Source organism: Neophocaena asiaeorientalis, unplaced genomic scaffold, assembly GCF_003031525.2.
Source record: "Neophocaena asiaeorientalis asiaeorientalis breed wild unplaced genomic scaffold, Neophocaena_asiaeorientalis_V1.1 scaffold99, whole genome shotgun sequence".
Classification (NCBI taxonomy): Eukaryota; Metazoa; Chordata; class Mammalia; order Artiodactyla; family Phocoenidae; genus Neophocaena; species Neophocaena asiaeorientalis.
The window spans coordinates 661,416-684,724 of NW_020173022.1; the positions used below are offsets into that span (position 1 = coordinate 661,416).

A 23,309-nucleotide genomic window follows, 5' to 3' on the forward strand; every position below is an offset into this window, starting at 1 on the left:
CCCCTCGGGGAAAGGGGATTGGAACAGCTTGAAAGTTGTCAGCAAACATCAGATTCTCTATTACAAATATATTTTTAAGTGCTTATCGTTGTTTATATTGTGGGGCAAAAATGTTGTCTCTGTACTAAGTAAACACCATTAATCTAATGTTGCAAATGGAAGATTCAGCACATTCTGTTGAGAATGTTTTTGGAACCCCGGATACAAGGGCATATCCTGTGTATCTTTCAAAAACACTGAAAAATTTAACATCTCCAATATGTGTGGGTTAAAAATGATGCTGAAGGGCTTCCCTGGTGGCACAGTGGTTAAGAATCCGCCTGCCAATGCAGGGGACACGGGTTCGAGCCCTGGTCCGGGAATATCCCACATGCCGTGGAGCTACTGAGCCTGTGCTCTGGAGCCCGCGAACCACAACTACTGAGCCCGTGAGCTACAACTACTGAAGCCCACGCACCTAGAGCCCCGTGCTCCGCAACAAGAGAAGCCACCGCAATGAGAAGCCCCCACCACAACGAAGAGTAGCCCCCACTAGCTGCAACTAGAGAAAGCCTGCTCACAGCAACAAAGACCCAACGCAGCCAAAAATGAATAAATAAAATAAATTAATTAAAAAAAAAAACAATGATGCTGAAATATTGGGTATTGCCTGAGTCACTGTGGGCAAAGAAGCTTTTTTTTTTTTTAAAGCATTTTATTTTTAAAATTTTCTTTATTTTTGGCTGTGTTGGGTCTTCGTTTCTGTGCGAGGGCTTTCTCTAGTTGCGTTGAGCGGGGGCCACTCTTAATCGCTGTGCGTGGGCCTCTCACTATCGTGGCCTTTCTTGTTGCGGAGCACAGGCTCCAGACGCGCAGGCTCAGTAGTTGTGGCTCACGGGCCTAGTTGCTCCGCGGCATGCGGGATCTTCCCAGACCAGGGTTCGAACCTGTGTCCCCTGCATTAGCAGGCAGATTCTCAACCACTGGGCCACCAGGGAAGCCTAGAAGCTTTTTTTTTTAAGCTTTATTTTTATGGCATTAATGATTTCTAAGTTTTATCACATTCTTTTTGTACTTCATTAGACAGATCCTTAATAAATAGGAACTCTTTTTTAACTGAGTTTTAAAAAAAATTTACCTGTATACAATATTTAAAGGTTACTTTCCATTTACAGTTATTACAAAATATTGGCTGTATTCCCCGTGTCATCCTTGAGTTTATCTTACACCCACTAGTTTGTACCTCCCACTCCCCCACCCCATGTGCCCCTCCCCACCTCCCCACTGGTAACCACTATATCTGTGAGTCTGCTTATTTTTTGTTATATTCACTAGTTTGTTATTATATTTTTTAGATTCCACATACCAGTGATATCATACAGTATTGGTTTTTTTCTGTCTGACTTATTTCACTTAGCATAGTGCTCTCCAGGTCCACCCATGTTGGTGCAAATGGCCAAATTTCGTTCTTTTTTATGGCTACGTAGTACTCCTGTGTGCGTGTGCGTGTGTGTGTACGTGCATGCACGCGCACACGTCTATCTGTCTCACATCTTTATTATCCATTCGTCTGTTGATGGACACTTAGGTTGTTTTCATGTCTTGGCAATTGTAAATAATGTTTCTATGAACATTGGGGTGCATGCATGTTTTTGAATTAGTGTTTTTGGGTTTTTTCGGATATATATCCAGGAGTGGAATTGCTGGGTCATATGGAAGGGAGGTTGAGAAACCTCCATACTGTTCTCCACAGTGGCTGCACCAACTTACATTCCCACCAACAGTGTAGGAGGGTTCCCTTTTCTCCACATCCTTGCCAACATTTGTTATTTGTAGACGTTTTGATAATAGCAATTCTGACAGGTGTGACATGATATCTCATTGTGGTTTTGATTTGCATTTCTCTAATAATTAGCGATGTTGAGCATCTTTTCATGTGCCTGTTGGCCATCTGCGTTTCTTCTTTGGCAAAATGTCAGGAACTCTTATTTTTAAATTTAAATAAGCTGGACTCTTATTTTACACTGCATATCTTGGGTTTTAGGTTCTGAGCTAATTATTGGGAAGAAACAAATGTGAGTAAAATCCAAAATCTTAGATGCCAAAGGTCTGGGAGAGACTGGGAAACAATTTACCTATAACAATCAAGAGACGTGTTATAGGTAAACAGACAGATGGAAGACAACATCTTTACCTTTGAGCTTTACTACATTTTAAAAATTTGAAGACAGTTTTGTACATTTTAATATCTCTGACATTGGGATGTACTTTACAGTCACTGGTGAGTCAGAGCCATCATTTTTATTTCCCAGTGACACATAAAATAATGTTTCTTGTCATCAGTGGTGTCTTCAAGTTTATGAAATATCCTAATTTTTTATTACTTTATAAGTCTTTTTAATATAAATTCATTGAAACTTCAGAAAAAATATCCACGATTAGACCCCAAGTTAGGGGAGCCTTTACAGAGGTGATTATCTTGGAGTTGCCTTGAAGGAAGCACAGGCATTGACCCAGTTTGAGTGAGTGAGTTAGTGGAGGTGGCGTTCCAGACCAAAAGAGTAGCATGTGTAAAGCATATTGTTGTTAAAGAGTGTAGTGTGTTGGGGAAAGGGCTAGAAGTTTGATGTGGCAGAAATGTAGGATCTGGGGTGAGATGGGGAGAGTGATGAACTGGCCACAATGGTAACCTGCAGCCAGGCTTTGAAGGGCTTTGTGTGCCCAGCTACGGAGTCGAGCTGTATTGACACAGCCGTGCAGCTCTCGGCGTCATCAAGGGTGTGTGTGGCATTGACATAATAACATAAGAGCGTGGATAAAGCAATATATCAGATAAGATCGACAGTACAGAACTCTGCAAAGTGCAGAACTACACTGTGATTCCAGCTGGACAGTGTGGAATTAAGTAGAAGGGAGAACTTCTTCATCAAGCGGGGCTACTTCCTTCTGCCCCTGTTGTGAGTGGAGTTGGGGTTCAGTGTCCTGTTTTGGAAACCTGTTTCTGCACTAGCTCTATGACAACGCTGGTGAAAAATAGAGAATGGCTTTCAGAGGGCAGTTTTAAGCCACTCGGTTGGAAATTTAGGAGTGGAGCATGTAGGAAGTAGTGTTTTGAAACTGTTTTAGACTTTTTCCTAAGGGTCATTTATTCTTAAATTTATTCCTAAATTAAGGGTCATTTATTAGTCTTAATTTCCTCTAAAGTATAATGTCTGGTAGAGGGAGGTTTTATAATACATTTTTTTAAAATAGGTTTTTTGCTCCTTTTTTTTTTTTTTAAACACGTTTGGGAATTTGATCCAATATAGAAGAAATTTGTTCAGTTTGGGTTTCCAAATAAAAGAGGTACAGAAAATTACTTCATCAAAGAGCCACTGAGACATAAAGAGTTAGAAGACCAAAAGGGAAGAGTTAACGGAAGCAGATTTAAACAGTATAGAAAAGGAAACTGTACTGATTTTTCTGTTACTTCAGGCTAATTTCAGTGACTCATTACCGTCTACAGCCCCCAAGTGTGTTGTTTTGCATAGAGCTTTGCATTGTCAAACCAGTGGAAGGACCTAGTCTATTAAAAACATTTTCTAATTTCATTTGATTTCTAACTAAAAATTTTGAATAGTACTATGTTGACATAGTTCAAAAGTTTAAAAAGAGCACATAATGAAAAATCTTCCCCTGTCTCCAGTCCCCTTGCGGAGGAAGCCAATGTTAGTTTTCTAACATTGTATCTTTCCAGAGATACATTATGGAGATGTGAGCAAATCTGTAAGTGGTAGTATCCCATACATTATTGCTCAACAGCTTGCTTTTTTTTTTTTTTTAAACAGCAGCTTTACTGAGATACAGTTTGCCTACTATGAAATTCACCCTTTTAGAGCATAGGATTCAATGTTTTTTAGTAATTCACAGAATAGTACAGCCACCACTACTACCCAGTTTTAGAATGCTCATTACTCCATAATGAAACCCTGTATTCATGAGTGGGGTCAGTCCCCATTTCCCTCTGCCCACAGCCCCCAGAGTCTGCTTCCTGTCGCTATGGGTTTGCCTGTTCCGGAAATTTTGTGTAAGTGGAATCACATAGTATGAGGCCTTTTGTATCCAGCTTTCACTTACCATGTTTTCAAGGTTCATCCGTGACATAGCATGTATCGATATGTTATTTCTTTCTATGTCTAAAAAATATTCCATTGTATGGATGTGCCACACTTCGTTTATCCACTCATCAGTTGATGGGCATGTTTTCAGTTCTCTTGGATATATACTTAGGGGTAGAACTGCTAACTCATACGGTAACCCTACGTTTAACCATCGGAGGAACTGCCAGTCTGTTTTCCAAAGGGCTGCGCTACTTTACATTCCCACCAGCGATGTAGAGAGTTCTAACTTCTCCACATCCCAACTGATACTTGTTAGAGTGTTTTTGAATAGCCAGCCTAGTGGGTGTGAAGTAGTATCTCACTGTGGTTTCATTCGCCTTTCCCTAATGAGTAGTAATGTTTGAGCACCTTTTCATTTGCTTATTGGTCATTTGTATATCTTCTTTTGAAGAAATATCTATTCAAGTCCTTTGCTCATCTTTTAATTAGTCTTTTTATTGTTGGATGATTTTTTTGTTGTTGTTATTTATTTTATTGTTGGATGATTTTATTGTTGGATGATTTTATTGTTGGATGATTAATAGATAGATGATTTGCGAATATTTTCTCCCATTCTATGGGTTGACTTTCTTGATGGTATCCTTTGAGGCACAAAGGTTTTTAAATTTTGATCAAGTCCAATTTACCTATTGTTTCTTTTGTTGCTCATGCTTTTGATATCATACCTAAAATTTATGTTGTCTTCAAAGAATTTTATAGTTTTAGCTCTTACATAATGTCATTGTACATTTTGAGTTAATTTTTGTATATGGTGTGTCTACCTTTTGCTTTTTTCATTTAATCATATGTCTTGGAGATCATTTCATATCAGCACTAAAGAACTTCCTCATTCTTTCTTATAATACCAGGGTTTTCCACTGTACAGATATATCAAATTTATTTAAGCAGTCTCTCCCCGTTGATGGAAATTTACATAAACATTTGGGTTTGGAAATTATTTCAAAATGTACTGTGGCTTGAAACGTTATTTCATACCAGCCTCCTCAAAATGGCAGTTTCAATCATTTGACAGACTTTGTTCTAAGCAATTCTTTTTTTTTAAGATGTTGGGGGTAGGAGTTTATTAATTAATTAATTAATTTTTGCTGTGTTGGGTCTTCGTTTCTGTGCGAGGGCTTTCTCTAGTTGTGGAAAGCGGGGGCCACTCTTCATCGCAGTGTGCGGGCCTCTCACTATCGCGACCTCTCTTGTTGCGGAGCACAGGCTCCGGATGCGCAGGCTCAGCGGCCATGGCTCACGGGCCTAGCTGCTCCGCGGCATGTGGGATCCTCCCAGACCAGGGCTCGAACCCGTGTCCCCTGCATTAGCAGGCAGATTCTCAACCACTGCACCACCAGGGAAGCCCTCTAAGCAATTCTTGCCATCCAGAAGCCTTTGAGTAAATGCCAGTCCTCTGGGGAGAATGACCCCAAGGAATTATTTCAAGAGCTTTCCCTCCATTAGATGTTTACAGTAAGTCAGGAGTCAGAAGATTCTTTCAGTTATCTGAAAATATCTGTAAAAATACTTTTGGAGGAACAAGGTGCTCTGAAATTTTGTTGTACATTTTAAACTATAGTCAGTTACAGATGACTTAGTAGCATGTGTCCTCCTTTTACTGTTTTGTGGCATTGTTGTCTCTTGCGTATGTGAATGTAAGTGGGTAAAAATCTAAACTTTGGGCGATTCTGCCAGCCACTCAGTAAGTGACAGAGTATCCAGAGATTTTGAAACATGTGGGTTTTTTTTTTAAATAAAGAAGAAGGTTAGGGGAAAATCTTGAAATACACCAACATTTTGATAATCTGCAGAGGTTTATCTGGCCACTGGAAAGTAAGCAAAGAGAAGGCCAAGGGACAGCTAAGATTAATATGGCAAAGTCCATTCCTTCTAGATCCTGAGTCTTACTTGTAACACAGTTCTTTTTTTTAATGAAAAAAATTTTTTTATTGAAGTATAGTTGATTTACAGCATTGTGCCAATCTCTGCTGTACAGCAAAGTGACTCAAGTTTTACACATACATACTTTTAAAATTTTTTTAAATATTTATTTATTTGGCTGCGTCGGATCTTTCGTTGCGGCACGTGGGCTCTTTGTTGCGGTGGTGTGTGGGCTTCTCCTTGTGGTGCACGAGCTCAAGAGCACACAGGCTTAGCTGCCCTGCAGCCTGTGGGATCTTAGTTCCCCCACCAGGGATCAAACCTGCATCCCTTGCATTGGCAGACAGATTCTTAACCACTGGACCACCAGGGAAGTCCCTACATTCTTTTTTAATATTCTTTTCCATCATGGTTTATCCCAGGAGATTGGATATAGTTCCCTGTACTATACAGTAGGACCTTGTTGTTTATCCATTCCAAATATAATAGTTTGCATCTACCAACCCCAAATTCCCAGTCCATCCCTCTCTCTCCCCCCTCCCACCTCCCCTTTGGCAGCCACAAGTCTGATCTCAGTGTAACACAGTTTTTTATTAAGAGACTGTTTCCTCTTATTTATACACTGACCAAATTAGCATGATGTCACAAAAAGAACTTTGGAATTGTTCAAATCCTTTTTCTGTTCTTGATGATAATGGATGCCTTCAATAAGTTACTTACCCTTTCTGGATTAGAGTCTTTTCATCTGTAAAATAAACATGAACTAGATGAGTTTCCAAGTCCATAATAGATTAGAGCAATTAATTAGGAGGTGGAATAGAGGATGCTGAAGGCAAACTGCCATCAGCAATGCTGACAGCTGATTACCTGATTGGAATGGTAATTGTAAGAAAATGAAAAGCATTTACAAAAGTTCAAAAATAATCATGGCTGGAGACAGCTAGGTAGGGGCAAATAGCCCTACATATCTGAGTGGCCCCAGAAGTTATCACTATATTATGTTCTTGATGTCCACACAAGTCCTGAGTTACCAAAGAGTTAGCCAAAAATTCAACAAAATAGTATATTATTTCTTTTCCATTTTTATTTTGATATAATTTTAGACTTACAGAAAGGTGGCAAAAGAATGCAAAGAATACCATCTACCCTTCAACCAGATTTCTCAAATGTTAACATTTTATTACATTTTCTTAATCCTCACGTGTGTATCTCTTAACTATGTGAGAGCAGCAGAAATGCTGGTCCTTTATCCTTAAATACTGTGTGTGTGTGTGTGTGTGTGTGTGTGTGTGTACGCACGCGTGCGCGCGCACACCTGCCTTTATCCTTAAATACTTTAATGTATTTCTTAAAGACTAAGGACACGGGAACTCCCTGGCAGTCCAGGGAGGGATAGGACTCGGCACTTTCACTGCTGTGGGTCAGGGTTCAATTCCTGGTCGGGGAACTAAGATCCCACAAGCTATGGCTTGCGGCCAAAAGAAAGAAAGATAAGACTAAGGACGTCATCTTATATAACCACAGTGTAATCACCTGACTTTATTCGGGTGTTGCCAGTTGCCCCAATAATGTCCACCCTAGCAGAAGAAAATCCAGAATGGTGTGTTTCGTCCAGTTGTCGTGTCTCTTTAGTCACCTTTAGTCTGCAGCACTTCCTGAGTCTTTTTGCCCTTAATTTAAATTAGCATTCTTGAAGAGTACAAACCAGTTACGTAGTAGAATGTCCCTCCATCAGGTTTGTCTGATGATTCAGGTTATGCACATTTGGCAGGAATACTGCAGAAGTAATGTTCTGTTCTTCTCAGTACATCATATAAGGAGACGTTCGTTACCAGTGGGTTCCATCATTAGTGACATTAACTTTGATCCTCTGTTAAGATGGTGTCTGCCATATTTCTCCACTGTAAAGGAGCTATCTTTCCCCTTTGTAATTAATAACTATCTTGTGGAGGAATGCTTCAAAGCTACGTAAATATTGTTTCTCTGCAAATCTTCACTCACTGTAGTATTATTTTGTGAAGACAGAAGAAAAATAATACATTTTAGCAAGATTTTCATCAAAATGGTTGTGGTGGTAAAAAAATAACTTCAAAGAACTTGTGGCAACCGTATGACAAATATGATCACGTAGAATTCCTTATTATTAATTATTTAAAAGAAATTAGATATATGCAGTACTTAGTTTTTAAAAATATCCCTCACACATCTAAAGTCAATTTGTAGATTTATAAATGTAAAAGTAATTTGGTTTCTTAGTAGTATTATTGCTTTTGAAAGATGTGCGGATGAGTCATTCTCGGAAGTTTTTCTCCTTTGTCCAGTGTTAGGGGCAGAATGAACCAAACAAAAATTGTTTGAGGAAAAACATCTTCTAAATGCCTCTCCTTTCCCTCCTTTTTCTGTGTTTCTTCACATCTCTGCCAAGAAGCCCACTTTTACCTTATTGCCCAGCTTAAAAACATTCACTGGTGCCCATTTCCCCACAGGATCAAGTTCCAACTTCTCAGCCTACCTTTTCAACTTGAAAGTTTTCTTCTACTCCAGCCAAAGTAATCTACACAATCCATTTGGAAACAGCATCTCATGTTTTTGTCTCTGCAAAATGCTCTTCCTATCTTGATTCTTCTCAGCATTCCAGATAAAATTCAAGTGTATTTCCCCTAAAACACTCCCTGACCTCTTCATTTTTCAAACTTCAACATTAATTAACTACATGTAGTCTATTTGCTACTTTACGGAGATGCTTTAGTAGGAACTTTTTTAGGGACGATAAGGTGGTATAAACAAGAAATAAAATACAGACTGGGTAGCCTGTAAGCCTCGTTTGGAAGGCTGTTCTCCCGCGTCCTCCCTTGTGCCCAGACCCTGCACACAGTAGGCACTCAGTGTTTGCTGTATACATTCTTGCGTACGTGCGTGTGTGTGTGTGTGTGTGTGTGTGTGTGTATGTTCATGCGTAGTATCTAAGGAGACTGCATCCCCCATAGAATGTAGCACTTATTTGCTATTCAATAAATGAATAATTTGGACTTCCCTGGCGGTCCAGTGGTTAAGACTCCACGCTTCCAATGCAGGGGGGCACGGGTTCAATCCCTGGTCGGGGAACTAAGATCCCACATGCCGTGCAGCGTGGCCAAAAAAAAAAAAAGTTATTTAATTGATATAATTGTCTTCTTTTGTTTTATTCTAACAAAGCCTGCACCTCAACAGAAAAGGGGCACACATTTCCATTCTTGTCTCATGTTCTACTTCTGGCCAAAGGTGAGCATTTACACTTTGAACTCTTTCGGGCATTGATAAGTTGGTGCTGATTAATCTGGACTCTCTTGCCAGAGTTTTCTAAGAGCCAGAGAGAGTTTGACTGAGTAGGATTAGGTTTCCATTTAAGGGCAACTTGGTTTCTTTCTTTATTTTTTTAAAGGTGCTTATGCATTTCATTAACCAAAGCTTCACGTTATAGGAATCCTAAAAACACAGCTGTTATCGGTCTGTTTACTCTTTAAATGCTCCTTGAGAACTTTCTGGTCACCAGGAATTGTCTTATGTGTTCGGCGCACACAGGCCAAATAAGATGAGGTTCCATCCCTCAGAGTCTCAAGTGAGAGTGGAGTTCAAGACAATTGCAGGGCTAAATACCAAAAAGCTTTGGCTTCTCACTTGTAGCTTCAGTAGACTGCAGCCTACTGAAGAGGCTTACGAGAAACATTGAGTAGTGGGGTGCAAGAGGTGGTCAGATCAGGGAGGGTTTTCCTGAAGTTCTGTTTAGGTGGAGTCGAGATTCTGTAGGATTTCAGAGGTGGCCTCATTCCAAACTGTGCCCAGAGGTATGCCAACTGCGTAGCACGTTGAAGGGAGCAAGAGCAGACTGATACCAGCTCACCAGCAGTAGCCCTCGCCAAACGTGAAGCAGGAAAGGGGAGATGTTACTTTGAAAAGCTTGGAAGCAATAAGGGAGCTTTTAAACTGGGTTTTAAATAAGAAATTAGAAATTTGCATTTAATTAAGAACCTGTCCAAAGAATTACCAGGTAGAAGATCAGCTCTGACAGTACCTACGGACCTAAAAAGGTTGAAGTATTTCCTCCCTCATTTAATTCACTTCCCCCGTGTGGTTAAAATGTGGTTAGTCTGTTTGTCCAATTTCAGGTTGCTATGGCAGCAGATGCTGGTTTTACACACTTACAGTAAACCTGAACTTCTCAAAAACCAAGTGGAGAAGTGGTTTTCAAGCTCTCTTCAGTAGACTTCTAGGGGATTTCAGGAACAGTGCTTTAGATTTCCAAATGTTTGATGTACATTTTGTTTGTTTCAAAAGTATATATATATATTTTTTTTTAAATAAATTTTTTAATTTATTTATGGCTGTGTTGGGTTTTCGTTGCTGCGCGTGGGCTTTCTCTAGTTGAGACGGGTGGGGGCTACTCTTCGTTGCGGTGCGCAGGCTTCTCATTGCGGTGGCTTCTCTTGCTGCGGAGCACGGGCTCTAGGAGCGCGGGCTTCAGTAGTTGTGGCACACGGGCTCCAGAGTGCAGGCTCAGTAGTTGTGGTGCACGGGCTTAGTTGCTCCGCGGCATGTGGGATCTTCCCAGACCAGGGCTCCGAACCCGTGTCCCCTGCACTGGCAGACGGATTCTTAACCACTGAGCCACCAGGGAAGTCCTCTAAAGTATATTTTTAACCATTAAAATAATAATAAGGAACTATGTGCCAGACATGAAGTTGTATTCATGATTTGGGGACTTTGGAGAACACCACCATGTTAACTCTGGCAGCCAATGCATTCTTCAGAATAAAGCACGTTTTTGTAATTTCTGTGTATACATTTAAACTTGTAAGTGTGCGTTTGATTAAGAGGGTAGTAGACCATCGCCCCAGTCTTTTGAAAAATTCAGGTCCACACGTGTGCACTAACTTATATTTTACAAGTCAGCATATCTATATCTACATTCAATCAAGTGCCAGGCAAGGCTTGGCTCATCTGCTTCAGGCATGGTCTTTTTTATTACAGTATCATAAGTAGAGTTCAGCATCTCATTGGTGTGCTGGATACTGGTTACAAGTGTAGAATCACCTGAGGGCCTTTTAAAAATCCTGATGCCTAGGCCACACCCCATACTAATTAAATCAGAATCCCTAGGAATAGGGGCAGGACCTAAGCATCAGTATTTTTTTAAATAAATTTATTTATTTATTGGTTTTTATTTTTGGCTGTGTTGGGTCTTTGTTGCTGCGCGCGGGCTTTCCCTAGTTGCGGCGAGCGGGGACGACTCTTCGTTGTGGTGGCTCCTCTTGTTGCAGAGCACGTTCTAGGCACACGGGCTTCAGTAGTTATGGCACGTGGACTCAGTAGTTGTGGCACACAGGCTTAGTTGCTCTGCAGCATATGGGATCTTCCTGGACCAGGGCTCGAACCCATGTGCCCTGCATTAGCAGGCAGATTCTTAACCACTGCGCCACCAGGGAAGCCCAGTATTTTTTTTTTTTTAGTTTTAGTGTTTTTTTGGCTGCGTTGGGCCTTCGTTGTGGTGCGCAGGCTTCTCATTGTGGTGGTTTCTCTTGTTGCGGAGCATGGGCTCTAGGCACGTGGGCTTCAGTAGTTGTGGCGCATAGGCTTAGCTGCTCCGTGGCATGTGGGATCTTCCCGGACCAGGGCTCGAATCTGTGTCCCTTGCATTGGCAGGTGGATTTGTAACCACTGCACCACCAGGGAAGTCCAGTATTTTTTTTAAATAGACTTTATTTTTCACAGAAAGATTGGGAGGTCATATAGCCATACACCCATATTCCTTCTGCTCCCCACACATGCATAGCCTCCCTCATTAGCAACATCCCCTACCAGAGTGGTACATTTATTACAATGGGTAAATCTACATTGACACCTCATAATCACTCGAGGTCCATCGTTTACATTCTTGGTGTTGTACACTCTTGGTATGGTACATTTTGTGGGTTTGGACAAATGTATAATGACATATACCCATCAGTACACAGTATCATACAGAGTAGCTTCAGTAGCCATCACTAATTTTCAAAGCTCTCGAGGTGATTCCAAAATATAACCAAGGTTGAGAACCATTGTGCTGTATTCTACTTCTGGGACTTTATTATTGTGAGTTTTGAGTACTTCTTGTCTGACTTGTATATGAAAACTACCTCTATCTCCATTATATATTGGGTTCCCCATAAGATTTTGTTTGAATAAAGGACTCTGTTAAAGGTTGGTAATCAGCATAGTGAAAAGAGCTAGGCTTTGGAGTCTGAGGGTCCTAGATTCAACTTCTGGCTCCACAGCTGCCGAATAAGTCACTGGGCAAGTTCCTTAACCTCTCTGAGCTTCCATCCAATAGGTAATACCCAACAGTGAAGCTGAAAAATAATAAATGTGCCATAGTTTAATAATGTTTAACCCATGGTAAGCACTTAATAAGTGATGGTTTGTCCATTGCTTCTTTACCTTTTGTCCTATTTTGGAGACAAGAAGTACCCTTCTTGCCATCGAACATAGGCACATACTTTACCATCTTTTGTTTTGATGTTCCTGTAATGTTTTGTATTAGCCTCTTCTGGTTTGGATTACATTTTTGTTCAAATATCTTCTAACATACTGTAGGCCTTCTGATAAAATAAATTTGAGAGCTCGGCAATACAGATTTACAGTACAGTGGTCTTTTGCTTGAGTAGAAATTTTGATATGCCATTTCAGCACCCGGGAAGCATAAAGCACGTGAGAGTGTTATTCTGTTACCCGTGGGTACGCCCCCAGAGCTTTCAACATGTTCTTTATGCTGAACATTTTAGTTCACTATAATCTGTCAGAAGTAAAATGATCTGATTTCTTCCCAAAAGTGTCTTCTTTTCATCTCCTTGCTAAGAACTGAGAAATGTTTGGACAGTTTGGGACAAACATTTGGACACAGATGATACAATTCAGGTTGACTACAACTGTGGCGTTTGTGTTCACTGCTTGATTGGAGACTTTGGTCTTTAGTGGAAACTGTGCCCTGTCTCTGCACCAGCCCGGGTGCATCCCAGGGGCCAGGCACTGCACTATAGATGTTTGTTCGTTTGTCTCCACGAGACTGTCAGTCCATTAAGGGCAGAAGCCGAGTCCCAGCATGGTTTGAAAGGATAATGGCTGATTGAAAGAAGGAAAGCCGTAGCAGAAAAGAAAGATGAACAGTACATACATAGAGGAGGGCGAACAAGAAATACCAGGGCTTTAGGGAGTCAAGTGATCAGTTCAATGACTAGCCTGATTCATGACCTTTTGAATATCTCTCATTTGAGAAACAGAAAGATCTTTGCTGGTACGAAAAGGTTAAGGATAAAGATGTGGCCAGCTGGCCATCGATCCTGAGTAGAAGGAATCAGCTCTGAGAGGAATTTGGTAATCCTGTGTGTTAGTAAAAGTACATAACTTTTTTTTTTAATTTTAATTGAACATTTCAAAAGATAAGTTGCCTTTGGGATTTTCTCATCAAAATAGGAAGGTGACTCTTGGAGGAAACCTATCTAAACTTCCTCTAAGATGATGTCAGCATTCAAACTTGATCCTGAGTAATCTCTGAAATTCCTTTCGTGTTGGGCATTATGCTGAAGCCATTGGTTGTGAAGCAAGTATAATTTTTTATGGCTGAGCGTAAATGAGTTGTGGTTGGTCTCTTTTATTCTTCTGTCCTTCTTTCATTCATTCATTTTTTTCCAACTTTCAGACAAATGTTTGTCGAGCACACTGACAGGGGCAGGCATTTGCGAGGTGAAGCGGTTGGTTTGGTGAACAAGGTGGACACAGCCCCCGGCCCTCCCCTGGTTCCGGGCAGCAGGTCCCTCCTGTAGAGTGTGAAGGGTGCCTTGACGGGAAAGGCAGGATGTAAAGGGGCACAGGGTGAGGGATGTGGGGCAGACACTGGGAGGAAGTCAGTTTTAGACTGTGGCCTGAAGCATAGCTTTAGACAAAGCGTATGGAAGAGCGTGTTCCTGACAAATGAAAAGCTTAATTTATTAATATTTATGGCTCGTTGAATAGAGTATATTTTTTTAGCCTCCCCTTACTTTGTGCCACCCAACTGAAGCAGGTCCAGAATAGCCCTGATGCATGGCAGAAAGCAGCCCCCTTCAGCTGCAGAGCGGCCTGGTGCTGAGGCGGGCGTGAGGCCTCTGACTAGACACCGGCATTTTTTCCACCGACACGCATCGTCCGCTGGCTTCCCTTTCTTCAGCCTGTTTATAGGAGTCACAGCTGTGCTGGGAGGGAATCATGTGCTGGATGCTTTCACTGGAGCATTCGGGAATTAAGGAAGTAAATCTCTTAACACCTACTGATGTCTTCCTTTCTCTCTTTAAAAAAAATCAGTTTGTATCATGAAAAATAAAATATATACAAAAGAAAGAGAGTGGGCGAGTGTGCGTGCACACGCGTCGATACACTTCGCAGGGTACACATTAAAAAACAAGCTCCCGTGCCCTCACTACCTAGCCTAGGAAATTAAACACGACCAACAGTGTGTGCTGCACACATCCTGCTCCATAAGCCCCGTTCCAAACAGAGCCACTAGTCTGAATTTTGTGTTCAATGTTCTCTTTTGTCCCTCTCTTTTACTATGTTTTAAAAGGTCACATTTACGCTTGTGCTAGGAGATATTACAATATCAGATTATCACTGTGTACCAACAGCAAACAAGAAATAGCCTGGAAAACTGTTTGAATAAATTGCTCGATTGTACTCTTTTAAAGGGGAGAATATACTGGTAACATCAAAGTACTTAAAAAAAAAAAAGTCAAGACAAAAGCCTTTCAATTTCAAGGAAAACCTTAACAGGGTTTGTTAAAAGGGTAAGGTTTTTACAAACCAGGGTGTATTACACATGGACCCAGAAGTAACACGGCAAGGAATTGCTTTAACAATAACAATGAAAACACTGTTATTTTAAACTACGCCATGAAAGTGTTTGTTCATTCGTAATAATGCCACTCCAGTATATTTTAAATGATTTTGCGGTACCAGAGTTTGAATTTACTGGCGTAAAGGTCATCCTGACATGTACTAACGTGAGACATGATTGACATTGGGAGACATGATTGACATTGTATTACTTCAATAATTCAAAATATTGAAATAGATCATGTCAGGAAATAGCCCTTTGGGCAAACCATTCTTGAATTTGCTTTTTTTGTGCTTTTGATGGATGTGTGTATTCTGTATTTGCACCCTACCCCCTTTTTTCCCCTAAACTGTTTGGGTTTCCATCCAAAATGGAAAAATATCAAGTTTGGGGTATCATATTTGACTACTGTAGAAATGACCCTTAGTGAGTTGATGGCACAAGCTTTTTGATTACTTGTCAAATGATTTTGCAGGCTTTTTCATTTGAATTGATCTCCTACTTTGAGGGTCATTATCACTCCACTGCTAACTGATACTTTTGGGCCACAAAAGTGGTGCATTTTAGAAATTTGTTTCCCAGAGCACATCAGAAGAAGAGTTGTTTTTGTTTATATGTTTTCTTGCCCTTTGAACTGTAGTGTAACTTAGCAAGATTCCTCCCCCAGGAAGAAAGTAAGCTCAGCTCCTGTTACCATTCTGAAGTTTATCTGTAAGTTAATATGTAACTCAGAATCCAAAGTTGGCCGGTTGTAAAAACATGTGTATATCATTTAATCTTTTTATTTCATTTCATTTCATTTCTATGTTTTTATTCCTGAGGCAATTGGTTTTTCCAAGATTCAACAGCAGACATTTACCCCCCCATCAATGAGTTTTTTTGGGGTTTTTTTCACGGTACGTGGGCCTCCCACTGTTGTGGCCTCTCCCGTTGCGGAGCACAGGCTCCGGACGCGCAGGCTCAGCGGCCATGGCTCACAGGCCCAGCCGCTCCGTGGCATGTGGGATCTTCCCGGACCAGGGCACGAACCCGCGTCCCCTGCATCGGCAGGTGGACTGTCAACCACTGCGCCACCAGGGAAGCCCCATCAATGAGTTTTTAAACTAAAGTTTTCGTACTTTTCACAGTGATTTTTGCCACTATACCATAATTGTAAATCTGAGGCTTAAAAAAAAAACCTATGTAATATCTTATTCAGACTGGGAGTCCAGTCTACAGTGACATGGGATGACGTGGATTAGAACAATAGTTTCTCTACATCTCAGTGCTCTTTATATTTGCGTTCTTTAGCCATTTTAACTAGCCCCTTAAAACTCTCTTTTATGACTCTGAAGACAAGCCATATGAATTTCACAATAATTTTACTATGTACTTCCATAATACCCCTAGTCACTTAAAAAAAAAGAAAAGGCTGACAAAGCAAACCATTCCCAATTGTTTAAGAAACCAGTGAATTCATCCCTGGCTTGGGCTGCACGGAATGTAGTCTGAGGGGGAGATCTGTGCTTTCCTTCTCTTTCCCCACGTAGGAGAAACTTTGCTGGCGTTCATGCTCATCGCAGTTGATCAGAAACTGCTGTAAGCACTTAGGGCTTCTACGATGTGCATGTAACCACATGCAGTTTTAAGTACAGGTCTCTGCTGAAACTTCTCCCTGAGATCAGCTGTGCAGAGCACCTGACTCCCAGGAGTTCTCTTGGGTGAATGCCCTTCTCGCAGCTCTCCTGTCATCACGACTTCCTGTCTCCTTGCCCATAGCGCTCTCTGTCCTGGGGGCTCTCATCACAGGCAGAGGAGCAACAAGGTGACAGGGTGGCTGCTCAGCATGTTTAGGGAGGAGGCGTAGGAGATGAAGTCTGAGAGGTGGCCGGGGGGGCTAGCTTACATCAGGCTCTGTGGGGCACTGTGAGGACCTAGACCTGATCCTGGCTGACGTGGGGAACTTGGAGGGTTTTGAGCAGAGGCGTGATAAGATCTGACTTGCATTTTACCGAGATCTCTCTGGCCTCTCCGTGGATTGGCTGCAGTTAAGTGGACGAGGTGGAAGAGAGAACCAGCTTAGGAAGTCACGGAAATAACCTGAGTGAAAGATGACGGTGGCCTGAACCAAGATGGTAGCACTGAAAGAGCATGGAGAGATCGACTTCTATATATGTTTTTTGTAGAGACACGTGTTTTGTGACGGCTTAGACGTAAGTTGTGAGAAAGAGAGTTGTCCAGAGCTTTGACCTCAGCCACTGGACGTCTGAAGTTGTCCTTTACTGAAATGGAGAAGCCCATGGAAGGGCAGGTTTGGAGGTGGGAATCAGGGGTTCCATCTTGACATTGTTAAATTTAAGATGCCAGCTAGATCCAAGTGACATTGCTGGATAAACGTTTGAATACGTATGCACACGTGTGTGTGTGTGTGTGTGTGTGTGTGTGTGTGTGTGTGTACAGGGGTCATTGGCATTTAGGAGATATTTAAAGCCCTGAAACTAGATGAGGTTACCAACTTCCCTGGCGGTCCAGTGGTTAGGACTCTGGTTTCTCACTGCAGGGGGTGCAGGTTCCATCCCTGGTTGGGGAGCTAAGATCCTGCATGCCGCATGGTGCAGCCAAAATAGATAGATATATAGATGAGGTCACCAAGAGAATGACTGGATAAGAGGTCAGAGGGATGATCTGGCACTGTCCAGCATGTAGAGGTCAGGGGGATGAGAAAAGGAGCAGGTAATGAGATGAGGAGAGAATCAAAAGGGGGCGATGTTTCAGAGACCAAACTGGAAAAAAAGGAGGGAGTGATCAATTGTATCAAATGCCGGCAGATCAGTAAGATGAGATTTGAGAATTAACTGTTGGTTTAGCCACGTGGAGGTCGTTGGATTCCTTAACAAGAACAGTTTTAGTGGAGTACTGGGGATGAAAGCCTGAATTGGGTTTCTTCAGGAGACAGTGGGAGGACGGAGACTGTGTACAGTGACTGAGGACAATTCTTTCAAGATTTACAAGTTAGAGGAGGGCACAGGGATCTTAGCTGTGGGGCAATGCAGGGTCAAGATTTTTTCCCCCTAAAGTTGGGATATAAATGTATATAATTCTATGGCTGACGGCAGTAGCTCAGCAGAGAATGAAATATTCAGGAGAGAAAGGGAGACTTGCTGGATCAGTGTCCCTAGGTGTGTGAGAGCAGATGAGATCCAGTGCACAGTGGAGAGCAGTGCAGACATTTCCCACATAGGAAGACAGGGCACAGATGCAGAAGGTGACGGTAGGATGTGGTTGGGGACACAGAGAAGTTCTCTTGTGATTGCTTCTGTTTTCTTAGGGAAACAGGAAGCACAGTCATCAGCTGAGCGAGAGAAGCAGGGGGAGGTCCACAGTTGAGGTTAGAGAGGAAAGTATAAAATAGTCATTTAGGAGAGTGGAGCCTAGATGGAGTAGGGAAATGTGGGAGGATTGCTGGGCACCATTAAGAGTCCTCTTTGAAGTTAGCGGTCATGAATTTAAGGTAAAACCAGTCAGTGGGGTTGTGTGCTTTTCTCCAGCTGTGGTCAGCCACCCTGGTAGAGATGCAGAATGGATAGAGAAGTGGACTTAACCAGAGTTGAGGTCTGGCCGGGCGAATGCGCGAATGCGCTGATGGGAGAGAGAGGCAGGGGAGCTGACAGTGCAGCCAGGGGATGAGTCCTGTGCTGCACCGTGGATCTAATCCGAGCGGGACAAGTGGAGACATGCTGGGGATGAGACAGTAAAAGGATTGGAGGACTGATGGATTCTGGGTTCTAATGTGGCTGAAGGATTGATAAAATCAGGGTATTGGAGGAAATGTTCTGGAAAGTCAGAAGTGGTCAGTCAGAGGGCAGAGAGCCTGAAAATTAAGATTGTGGAGGGGGAACAGGTATTAATGATAGGGTCTCAGGCAGCGGTTCTCGACCAGGAGCAATTTGCCCCTGAGGAGGGGACATTTGTAATTGTCTAAGGACACTTTTGGTTGTCACAGCTGGAATGAGAAAAGCTGCTACGGACACCTAGTAGAGGTCAGGGGTGCTGCTAAACATCCTATAACACACAGGCAAGCCCCACAGCAAAGACTAATCTGGCCCGATTGTCAATAGTGCCAGGGTTGAGAAACCCTGGGCTAGGGTATGGTTATGGGAATTAGCAGCTGGGATAGGCCTGAGGATAAGATCTCTGGAGAAGATAAGATAAACAAAGAGATCAGGGTTTTGGAAGGTTCTTCCTATGACTAATGGAAGCTCCAAGAATTATGACAAGAGTAGGAGAAAGAGCCAGGGATAAGAGGAAGTTAACTAGCTATGTATGGAGTTATTTTTCTGCAACTGGCTGATTGGCTGGAGTCGGAATTCATTTTCCTGGCTCTAAGAGCTGCATGTCCAAATTAGCCAAAGAGTGATGGTATGTTGTTGTTTTTAAAAGCCACTTGTTTATTAACCAGCGTTGGCATAATTAAATTGTCGTAAATAGATTGTCTAAAAGCCCATTTAGGCATTTGGTTGGTCTTTTTGGTCAAAATTCCATGACTGTAAACTTGGGCACTTGGCCTAGTTGGATCACTAAATAACATCTCAGGGTAACAGTTCTTGCAGCCAGGCCTTGTGGCAGGGATCTGGTTTGAGAAAATCCTTGAGAAACTTTATCTGTTGACTTTAAAGACTGTGGCTTTCCATGCAGTGCTCATCCCAGTGGAGAAAACTAGTCAAAATCACACAGAGTAAATAAGGGTTACAAACCATTGCTTCTCCCCTGGAATAAACTGGTCAAATTGTCCAGTTTTATGCTTTGTCCTTCATTTTGAACTCAAGTGCCCTGGGGCTGCTTTTCTGCCTACCCACAATAGCAAGGAACTGTCTTTTGTTTGCTTCTTGTTTAAAAGAAGGGCTTGTTTTGAGGTTTGGACCACGAAGAATAATCCATTGTTCCCTATAATAATAATCCACCCTCTTTAGCAGAAAAAAATCTGCTTGATGCAGTGTGGCTATCAGTTTATTTAGAAGAATGGCCAAAAGTGCCCATTGTGTCGTGAGGATAAACATTTGGAAGATGGTTGGGAGGAATGGGGGAGTACTCTTGTTCTCCTTAACCTGGAGTCATAGTTAAGACCTCAGGAAGAAAAAATTCTGAATATGACCATCAGTCCTGGGTGACAATACCCTTCCTTATTCTGCTTGTCTGTTACATTCTACGAATAATTGGAACACTGTAGATAGGGATTCTCTCCTGACTATTTCTTTAAAAAAAACCTTATTTTGAAAATGGGTGTTTGTAATCTCTTCTATATTAGCTCTAATTGTTTCCACTTTTAGGCCAAATAAGTTTCTTTCTAACCTTCTTTAGACCATGAAAGGGTCTCTTTTTGCGTGAGGATTATTTTATTTTAGCAGGAATCCTTAATAATTCTTGCAGTTGCCTCTGATAGATCTCTGAAAAAGAGCTATTTTTATATGCCAAGTGATAGACATTTTAATTACTACTTCCTGGGCTTAGTAGGCTAACTGAAAAAACTCAGTGAGTAACTGAATATGTGACCCAGTGTGGTCAGTTATTTCTTGAGTACACGTGTATCTAGCACACTAAAATCCAGAGGTAGGTAAGATTTCACTAATGAAAGCAAGATATGTTATTTTTGCCTTAAATACCTTACAGGAAAAGGGTTAGTTAAATAATAAACATGGCTTTAAAATAAAGTGATTTCTTACCTAAAGCAGTTTTAATTCCTTTATATATGGAGGGTGAGAAAAGATCAACTTGATATAAATTGAAATGTAGCAGGTGAATATGAGAACTATTTAAAGAAGTAAAAATATGGCCTCCACATCATTAAAAACAGACCATCAGAGAAGCATGATGAGATGTCCTTCAGTAGATGAATGGATAAACTGTAGTACATCCATACAAAGGATATTATTCAGCAATAAAATGAAATGGGCTTTCATGCCACAAAATGACATGGAGGAAGCTTAAATTAATATTCCTAAGTGAGAGAAGCCAATCTGAAAAGGCTACATTTACTGAGTGATTCCAAATATAGAATATTCTCAACGTTAGTGCTACACTAATGCAAGATGTTAATAATAGGGGAAACTGGGGCTTGGGGGAAGTGAGAGGGAATATATGGGAACTCCCTACTTTCTGCAAACCTCAAACTGCTCTGAAAAATAGTCTATTAGTTCAAAAGAAAACAAATATTAGGTATAACTGAACCAGTAAAAATGTCTTCTTATTAGAAAGCAAAAATCCCAGACTCTCGGTGGTTTAGTTTGTAGGAAGTACCTGGCTATATAATATTCCACCAGAAAATGTATAGTACACAGTGGTGATGGATCACTGCATACATCTTGTAACGTTCTTGTATCTTTTCTTTGTCCTCTGATAAACATGCACAGTGGTATTCATGCTAAATCCTACTCTTAAGCTTTCCTTGTTCCTTTCTCTCCAGTGACTGCTGGTGTATCGGCCCTGGAGGTGTATACACCAAAAGAAATCTTCGTGGCAAATGGGACACAAGGGAAGCTGACATGCAAGTTCAAGTCTACCAACACGACCGGCACGTTGACCTCAGTCTCCTGGAGCTTCCAGCCGGAGGGGACTGACACCACTGTGTCGGTAGGAATGCTTGTCTGCTGTCCACTGGTCATACCTCACGGGGTTCTTTACTGCTCTAGTGTGATTAACGATCCACCCTTCTGTTGCACACTTGCAAACTGAGTGAGTTTGTTATCAGAGACTTCAAGGCCCTTCTTTTGCTTCAGACTCTCCAAAAAAATAAGTTCAGCATCTCTTAAATGCAGCTTCTTATGTATATTGATACTGATATTGATATCTCTATCTACCTATCTGTATACTGGGTTGGAATGTATGCCTGATTTCCAAATGTTTGAGTAGACCTGTGTCCCTCAGGATTTATAGAAAGGAAGGCCCCTTGGGTGTTGTGTCTGAATAGGAAGGAAAGGTGAGGTAAAGTCAGAGATTACAAATTTATATGACTTCCTCACTGGGTCCAATTGGGTATGGTTCTGGGTAAAACAGTCCCAGAGTGAGTGAGAGCAGGAACCCGTACAAATGTCATGGGGAAGCAGAGTCAGAGGCATTCTTTTGCTTCCCATAAATATGGTATCAACGTGGAACATGTATCCTATAGATGCAAAATTAAACACACAGATTTACCCAGGAGAGTCCAAAGAATTATTTAAATTTGTGAAGATTTCCCACTGACATCTTTTGCCAGACTAGAAGTGAGGGGCATTGTCTTAGCTACAGAAAGTAAAGCATCATCATGAAGACACCCAGATGCTCTTTCCTTCAAAGAGCAGTTTTACTTATGCTCAAAACATTCTTGTCATGTGGGTCAAAGCAGGTTTACATACCACAAGCCTTAATATTAAGAACATGCTGTATTTCTTTCTTTAAATAAATTTATTTATTTATTTACTTACTTACTTATTTTTTATTTATTTATTTATTTATGGCCATGTTGGGTCTTCGTTGCTGCGCGCAGGCTTTCTCTAGTTGCGGCGAGCGGGGGCTACTCTTCGTTGCGGTGCGCGGGTTTCTCATTGCGGTGGGTTCTCTTGTTGTGGAGCACGGCCTCTAGGCACGTGGGCTTCAGTAGTTGTGGCACATGGGCTCAGTAGTTGTGGCTCATGGGCTCTAGGGCACAGGCCCAGTATTTGTGGCACACAGGCTTAGTTGCTCCGTGGCATGTGAGATCTTCCCAGACCAGGGCTCGAACCTGTGTCCCCTGCGCTGGCAGGCAGATTCTTAACCACTGCGCCTCCAGGGAAGTCCAAACATGCCGTATTTCTGATTAATGTTTTTAGCTAATCAATTTATACTTACACGCCAATCTGATTATGGTTAATTCCAGAATGTTCAGTTACTGATACAGGATCCTTTAACTCCCAAATGTCAGGGCATAGTTAATAAGATGAGCAGGACGCTCTTCATTTTTATAGATTTTCAGGAGAAGTAAAATCAAGCCCAGCATACCAGATATGGGTTTTCTGGTCCATGGAATTAGGGTCCCCATGTCTAAAACAGAGCTCATCTTTTCTCCCCTCTGTTTCCCTTCTGTGCTAGTTCTTTTTGGGTATTTATGTTCTTCTAGGCACCTTATTTTTTTTTTAAACTTGAGCTTTGTTGGGGGGGGTTGTCCTTCCTTCCCCATCCACTACCTCTTCCCTTCTATTCCTCGCACCCACCCTGAGAAATAAGGACGTTTGCTGGCTCTTCCTACTTTGTTTCTGGCATCTAGCTTTTTGTCAGCCTTCCTGCTTCTCTGCTCTCCATTAAGTGATAAAAACCGTGTGCCGGGACTTGTGTGGCAACCCCCTTGGTTATTCCCCCACTTCAAATTATCCATCTTTCAACCCAGTCCTACAGTCTATCAGGTGCCTTGTCTTAAAACAGTTTTTTTTTTTTTTTTTTTT

General features: G+C 41.7%; 1 protein-coding gene across 1 annotated transcript in view; it reads left to right on the forward strand.

Annotated features, from left to right (window-relative positions):
• The window catches only part of MPZL1 (myelin protein zero like 1), a 50,234-nt gene that overhangs the window by 8,017 nt on the left and 18,908 nt on the right, over positions 1 to 23,309 (forward strand). The window contains exon 3 of the mRNA XM_024742431.1: positions 21,320 to 21,486. Within this exon, the coding sequence (XP_024598199.1) occupies positions 21,320 to 21,486 (167 nt within the window). The remainder of the gene's footprint in view (positions 1 to 21,319; positions 21,487 to 23,309) is intronic.